General features: G+C 38.4%; 1 protein-coding gene across 1 annotated transcript in view; it reads left to right on the forward strand.

The window, feature by feature from the left end:
* The window catches only part of PCSK2 (proprotein convertase subtilisin/kexin type 2), a 331471-nt gene that overhangs the window by 153757 nt on the left and 169769 nt on the right, over positions 1-7945 (forward strand). The window contains exons 3-4 of the mRNA XM_069075455.1: positions 3345-3458; positions 5972-6080. Of these exons, the coding sequence (XP_068931556.1) occupies positions 3345-3458; positions 5972-6080 (223 nt within the window). The remainder of the gene's footprint in view (positions 1-3344; positions 3459-5971; positions 6081-7945) is intronic.

The raw sequence follows: 7945 nt of genomic DNA on the forward strand, positions 1-7945 counted from the left end.
TTGCTAAGGGAAAAATGGTTTTAGTGTGATTTTTAGGACTGGTAAGAAAGCAGTGGAAGTCTTTTGCTTGAATTATAGCATGAAGCACACCTTTATTTCACTTATGATATTTCATATAGAATCAGAATTGTGCTGGCTATGCCTGCACCATACACCTCAGGGTCCAGGTACTTGCCCTATCCATCACATTCTACATATTATAAATTATTCACTGATCTTGAAGTCAGTCAAAAAACATTTTTAAGTGTTCCCTATACACTTCACTAAAATAAATTCTAGTGATACAATGACAAGCCAAAAGAAAGACAGTTCCTGCCCTCAAGGAGCTCATATTCTAATAGTGGAGACAATACATGAAAGGAAGCTGAAAAGTGGAGATGGGGCAGTGTGAAAGATAAGTAGCAAAATGATACCCAATGCAAGTCATTGTTGTTATTTGTCCTTTGTTTTCCAAGAGCGTCAATGACATCTCAGGGTGATATCTTGTCCTGCCTGGGATAGAGCCAGATGGAAAAAGACAAAATGCTTGGTCAGGGCATCTGCCCTAAATGGAGATTCTAGGAAGTGAATCACAGAATATGGTTGTTATAAAGGAGTGTTGTTCAACTCATATAGATACTCATCCCTGCAGCATCATGTTGACTTAGAAAACCACAAATTAACATTATTTTATACTATAATTTTGTTGATTTTGTCAAACATTTCCCAATTATATTTTGTTCTGGTTCTGGCTACATTGATGGTGCTTGAGTATTAACACCTTTGTTAAAAAGGATCTGTCTTAAAAACCTTTTGTTGTAATTATACCAATACTGAGGACTCATCCACAACTTCCCAAGCCAGACCATTCATTCCATTTTGGAATAGTTCTAATTTTTAGGATTTTTTTACATAAAACCTAAATTTACTTCCTTGTCATTTCCACCCATTGCTTCTGATTCTGCTTCCTGTGATCAAGTACACCTAATCCTTTTTCCACAAGACAGACCTTCACATAACTCAAAGATAACCATAATCTCTCCCCTAAATCATCTCTTTTCTATGCTGAACAATCCCAACCTCCAACTCCTTTGTATATGATATGAATTTGAAGCCTTCATCATCCCAATTGCTTCTCTGAACATCCTCCATCCTATCAATGTCATTCCTAAAAAAATGACCCAGGACTAAGACTAAGATTCCAAATGGGATCTAAAGCAGCCAAAGTACAATGAGACCAACACCTCTTTATTCCTAGAGGCTATGCCTTTTTGAATGTAACCCAACATAGCATTAGCTTTCTTGCTTACTCTAATCACATTATTAACTCATGTTGAGCTTGGATCCCCCAGTTTTTCTTTTTACTTTTTAAAAACCCTCAAATTTTTTTCAACTAAACTACCCCCCCACCTTGCACTTGTGAACTCAATTTTTGAACCCAAGCAAGCATCTCATCTCTATCTTTCCCAAATTGTTTATAGAAATGTTAACCAGCACAGATCTTTTAAGACAGTCCACTGAAGACCTCCTCCCAAGTTAACATCAAACTGTAATGACTGTTCTTCAGGTAGAGTCATTCCTCCAATTCCAAATCACCTGATTGTCTAGTTTTTCCACATCTCTCCAGTTTTTCCACACCATATCAATCCTAAATTTGACTCTTTGAAATTTCTAATTATTTCACAACCAAAATCCCCCCCATGGGAGAGGGATTAGACCACTGTCCATTTCATGAGCTTTTCCACTTGATCTCAGAGGTATAGCTTGGTTCAATGGGTAGAGGTTGCAAAGAAACAAACTTAAGCTAATTCCTAACAATTGTTCTAATTAAAACCATCCAAAAAGTGAATTGCTTCCTCTGAAGGTAGTGGATTCCTCTTCAAGCAAAAGCTAAATGAACTCTTTCCAGCTATGCTGTAGAAAGGATTCTTGTTTAAGTGTGTGTGGGTTGGACTAGAAGGCTGACCCTCTGAGATTCCTTCTTCTAAGTCCATTCTGTGATTCTTTGATTATGTAGAAGCAAGAAATTCAAGGGCCATTGCTGAACTCTACCTCTCTACAATGTACCAGAAAGGACAAAAGAACAAACGTTTGTATCTTCAGTACCTAGTGCAATTATATTGTATGTACTAAGTATGTAATAAATGTTTTTTGGTTAATTAATTTTTCTTCTACTATTTTGGAGCATTTTCAAGTACCTCCATTCTTTCCTGCTCCCCCTCATACCATGCCAGAGTGGCATTCTAAGTAGGTTCCTATTAGAGGTATGCTGGTTCATGTTTAACAACCAGCCTTCTGGGGGAGGGAGGGAGGGTACTCAAGACATATTTTCAAATTTCAATTTGCATCATTAACATTTTCTACATAGCTTTCTTAATTCCAGTCAGTCAACAAAACAATAAATCAAACCTTTTATCTGTGGCACTTGCCAATTTCCAAGATATAAATGCTCCCACTGAAAAATTCCACAATTGACTCTCATGAATCAGCTAAAGTTGGCTCCAACAAACCCCCAGTTCCCACACTCCCTTCCTGGCAATGCTTCTCCATGTTCCTTGGAGATTCATTATTGCTTTGGGGCAGTGAATTAGCTTTTACTACTATTAAATCATGGTATCTTGTATGAGACAAGACTTTGTTATAATCACTACAGTTGAGTGGTTATAAACAAAGTCAGGTTTAAATGTGTCAATTCCTATAGAAGTATGCCATTCATATCCTATAATTTAGATTTCTGTCTGTCCAACATCTAAGCATTTGGTCATGATGAAGACAATGCCATCATCGATCAAATTCTGTTTGGTTGTACCTCATTTAAACATTCTGGTGCTTTGCTTCAGAGCTTGCTGGCTTCCCAGGCAATTTTCTTGGCAGATTTCCAAACGGTGATGGTGCAGTACTCTGTCAACAAATGTAAATGCTAGCAAACCCTCCATAAGAATGATAGATGCTGTTTTGCCTCCTCTTTCCCTTTAAGTCCGTGGCTTGATCTAATTCTTCTTCATAGCTATATTTTTCTTTTGTTTTATTTCACTCAATGTAAACAGTTGTGTGAACCTGACCTCCCTGTCATTATTAATATGAATATATTCATTTTGCCTCCCAACAATTGTCACAAGGAGAGTAATCTTGGAGCACACATCAAGGCCTATTTGTTTGCATTTAGCAAAAATAAATGTTCACTGGAAGCAATCTCAGGGTAAGAGCATATATAAGATTAATTGGGCTTCTATTAAGAAAACTCTATGTTATATATAGATGGAATCTGGCCCCTAGAAAACAAATCAAAGGAAATATGGATTGTTTCTTCTCTTCTTCACAGTGTTCAGATCTTGTTGCATAATGCACCAACGTTGTCATTTCAGGTAAAGATGGTTTTGCAGCAGGAAGGATTTGGCAGAAAAAAACGCGGGTACAGAGACATTAATGAAATTGACATCAACATGAACGATCCCCTGTTTACAAAGCAGTGGTACCTGGTAAGCCTCTCATTATTTTTTAGAAAGTTTTTCTTCTTGGATCCTTGAGCTCGGGATCTATCTCTATGTTCCCCAGTTGTGTTTGTGATGAATAGTAGTCTGGAGCAGACTTAAGGAAATACATTTAGTAAAGAATACAGGTCTACTTTATTTAATCACCTTCTGGAAATGGTCAGCTTTCCTTCCTGGCTTCTCCCCACCATCCCCCCACCTGGGCCCACTGCTTCTCATCCCATGCATCTTTCCCTCAAATCTACTTTTCTAGGAAACAGTCAAACTGTGTTCTCTTCATAAGTCCAAAGATAGTATTTATAGTTAAACACAAATCCCTGATGTCAGTTTTCAGGAGCAGGAACAGATATGTGTGGGCCCACTTGCACATATTCCTGTGTGTCTACATGTATAATAATGTACATAAGTAAAGAAGCAGGAAGGTACTTCCCAAGGAATGAACAAAAACAGAGTGAAGCACCCTATGAAATCAGAAGGGAAAGAGCTGCATTAGGTGATATCCCAAGGGTACAAAGAAAAGAACTTGTTGACTAAGGAAACATCTATACATAGTTCTGGAAAGAAAGAAATCCTATAGAGCTTAACTGCCATGGAGTTTAAGACATTGAAAACTAATCTGGCTTTCAAGGAATAGACTTTTTTTTGGATTGTCAGCAGTCTGGGTTGGATTACTTTCTCAAAGAGGGTGAGATGTTTCTAATACAGTTCAGCAGGGCAGACCATTAAGGAGAAATGAGTTACTTTAATCTTAAAAGTGTACATGCTGCTTTTCTGAATTTTGTTTTAAGACAGAAACCAAGGAGTAAGGCAAGAGAGAAAATTATGTAAATCAATAATCTCAGGTTCTAAGTAGGCTACCAGACTCAGTCACTCCCTAAGAGAGAATCAAATTCTGGCTATACTTTCTCCTCATCCTTGTTCAATTTGATTGGCTGAATTTATATGTCACAATGGATAGAGTGCTAGAAGACTCAATTGCTAATCCTACCTCACTTGTGTGACCCTGGGCAAGCCATTTAACCTCTTTGGACCACAATTTCCTTATCTGTAACAAGAAGGGGCTAGCCTCAATAGGCTCTAAGTGCCTTCCACCTCTTAATCTATGATACCATGATGTTGCAATGGAAGTGACCCTTGGAATTGAAACCCTTCTTTTTGAAGACTAGACCAGTGAAGAATTAGCTCTGGCCAGTCCTTTGTAAGCAGAAATATTTTGGATATACAAGGTTTCTTTGAAACCAGAAACTCTTGGGCCTAGTGATCTATCTGTCATACAAGGACTATCCTAGTTAGGGTAAGTTTGTAATCAAAGTAGATACAGCACAGTAAGTTTGCTGTTTTGGTTTTTGTTTGTCTTTGGTTTTGATTTTGGTTGTTTTTTTTTTTAACCACAGTTACCCTCAAAGACTATTACTGAGTCTTAGAGAAGTTGCAATGTATGTGGGTGGAGAGATCATCCACAACAATTAAATCATGGATTTTAGGTGTTTTAAATTATATTCAGTGCTACTTCCAATAAAGAATTCATCTTCTAGTCACCTAGGTTCACAACCTAGGAGCTATCGCAGACTCTTAATTCTCCCTTCCCTAACAGTGTCAAATATGGTGGAAAGATTTAAAAAATGATGATTGGGGAAAAACCACTGAGTTTAGTGATTAAAAAGTCATCAAGAGCTTTCCAAAGGAATAGTTTACTAGCTTACCTTAAAGGACCATAGAACAGCCAATGCATTACAGTCCAGTCTGAGAGGTGAATTCTACCAAGGGATAAGGATCATGATTTACAGGGAGAGCAAAAATGTGGATTTAGGATCTTGTTGCTTTTCATGAGTCTGTTTTCAACCTTACATATTAGATAACACAGTAAAACATGTTGGCCACTCATTCATTCAACAGCCATCTAGAAGCAGTGTGGTATTATGGATAGGAATACCTTGGTCTCAAAGTCAGGAAAACCTAGATTTAAATCTCACACACTTAGTAACTGTGATCCCTGCTGAGGTTTTGCTGTTGTTCAGTCATTTCAATTGTGTCTGACCCTCCATGACCCAGTTTTGGGGTTTTCTTAGCAAAGACACTGAAGTGTTTTACCATTTCCTTCTCCAGCTCATTTTACATATGAGGAAACTGAGGTAAACAATGTTCTCCCTGCTGCACCACCTACTTGCCCCTGGGTGATTTACTGATTTTCCTCAAGTGTTGGACTCAGTGGCCTCTAAGGTCCCTTCCAGATTTATAACCATGATTGCATAGTCCATTTATGAAGTGCTACTATGTACAAAACCCTGGAAGATACAAAAATAAATAAGATATGCCCTCATGGCATTTATAAGTTAGTAGGTGGACTATGACATATACAGAAATATAGAACATTATATAATAAACATGTAGAAATCACAATGAAGAACATAAAAGCGCCATTATAATAAATATGAAATGAAAACTCTAAGTATTAGACACAAATTAAATAAAGCTCTTCTGCTTTTGAATTCATATATCAGATCAACACTGGACAAGCTGATGGGACTCCAGGACTTGATTTGAATGTGGCTGAAGCCTGGGAGCTAGGGTACACAGGGAAAGGAGTTACCATAGGAATCATGGATGATGGTAAGTATTTCAAAATTTTATATCATTTGAGAACACAGATTTGTCCAGAGGTGTTCTATAAATATTTAACAACTGACTCTCCAAAAATATATGCTAGACTTTTAAACTGAATCTGCATTGTCTAATATTTTCTCTCTCACTTTCTTAAGTCTAGGCAATCAATAAATCAGGCCCTTATTTGTAACATGTGCCAATTTCTGAAGCATAAATGCTCACACTGAAAATTGGCTCTTGGCTATTGGTTCCCAAGAGTTAGCTAAGGCAAGTTCCAACACACCCTGGATTTATCTTTTTGCTTCCTTTATTATGAAGCTCAGTGTAAAGGTACATCTATTCTTCAAAAGGTGTTGATGAGCTACACATTACATAGCACAATGCCTGGAACATGGTAGGCACTTGCTGACTGATTGACTGATACTGTCAAGCCTCAACCATGTTGTCTTTCCATTTTATGACTAAATTCTCATCTTTCTCTGGCCCCTGAAGAAAATACATCATTAAGTTATGGCTATTCATGTTTCTTCTCCCCTTTAAATTCAGTGTATGGACCTGCCACTTCTCCATCAATCCAAGGAAGTAGGGCAGGAACAAAGCTAACTTTTAAGACTGGTATTATCACAGTGAGTTCTTGGCTTCATTCTGCTGAGGAGCCCATATCTCAGAAGTCCCCTGGGAACACTACTCCTAAGTCATCTTGGTAGAAGCTGGCTTTCAGTAAACATCCCCAGAACAAAACTTTCTTAAACCACACCCAGGAAATTCAATGGCAATGAATCTAAACTTCAAAAACAGAGTCTGATCACTTTCCATGACTCTGAGGAACATAAGCAGAGGACTTTCTTGAAATCTAAGGAAGGCAAGCAAACCAGAGGTAGAGGTTGAAAAAAAAGACAAACTGTATTTCCCTGACAATCTTTTCACTTTTCTCCTGACACTATTAGCCATTGCTCTAGCCCAGGCTATTGCCCTCTTGACATTTCCATTTTCCTTGCTTCATGCCTGAAATTTATGCCGATAGGCCAAACCCCATTCATCTTGCCTTGGTCCTGGAGCTCCCTTTCTCATTTATTGTTATCATCATGATCACATAAAGTAACATCTTATACTAGGTTCAAAAAATTAAATTTCACAAATACCATATCAGTGATGTATGGTTGGTTCAATAGCAGCAGAGCAGGGGGAAAAAACCTGGAAGTTTTCAATAGTACAAGCTTTATATAATACAATAAGGAGGTACAACAGCCAAAAATGCTAATTCAGGGTTAGGCTATGTAACCAGAGTCCCAAAGTCCATTGGTATGAGACTTTCTCCTTTTTGGAGGAGATCAATGCCCTGTATTTGCAGCACGGATAGGTTGGAATTGACAACATCAGGGAGAAGGGCTCTCCAGTCTTCTTGGCCTCTGTAGTCCTTTTGAGTGCATCTGGCTTCCAATCTTGAAAAAGAGAAGATAGACAATGTCAACCTCACTTCAGATTATTGGAGAGAGAATAAGACTCTGGGAAGAAGGAGCTCCTAGTCTCCATCATGTCCCTATTCCTAGCTTGCTACACTAGAAACTTTAGGGAAGTGCCTCTTTGAGTGAGATCTGATTCTCATTCCCTCTCTGTCTTTCTGTCTCTCTGTCTGTCTATCTCTCTTTCTCTGTTTCTCTCCCTCTGTCTCTCTCTGTCTCTGTCTGTCTGTCTCTCCCTCTCTCTCTCTCTGTCTCTGTCTCTCTCTGTCTCTGTCTGTCTATCTGTCTCTCTGTCTGTTTGTCTGTCTCTGTCTGTCTCTGTCTCTGTGTCTCTCTGTCTCTGTCTCTCTTTCTCTCTCTGTCTCTCTGTCTCTCTCTGTCTCTGTCTCTCTCTCTGTCTCTCTGTCT

This window comes from Petaurus breviceps, unplaced genomic scaffold, assembly GCF_028583685.1.
Source record: "Petaurus breviceps papuanus isolate PSGF00001 unplaced genomic scaffold, PetGlider_PUasm1.0 90919, whole genome shotgun sequence".
NCBI lineage: Eukaryota > Metazoa > Chordata > Mammalia > Diprotodontia > Petauridae > Petaurus > Petaurus breviceps.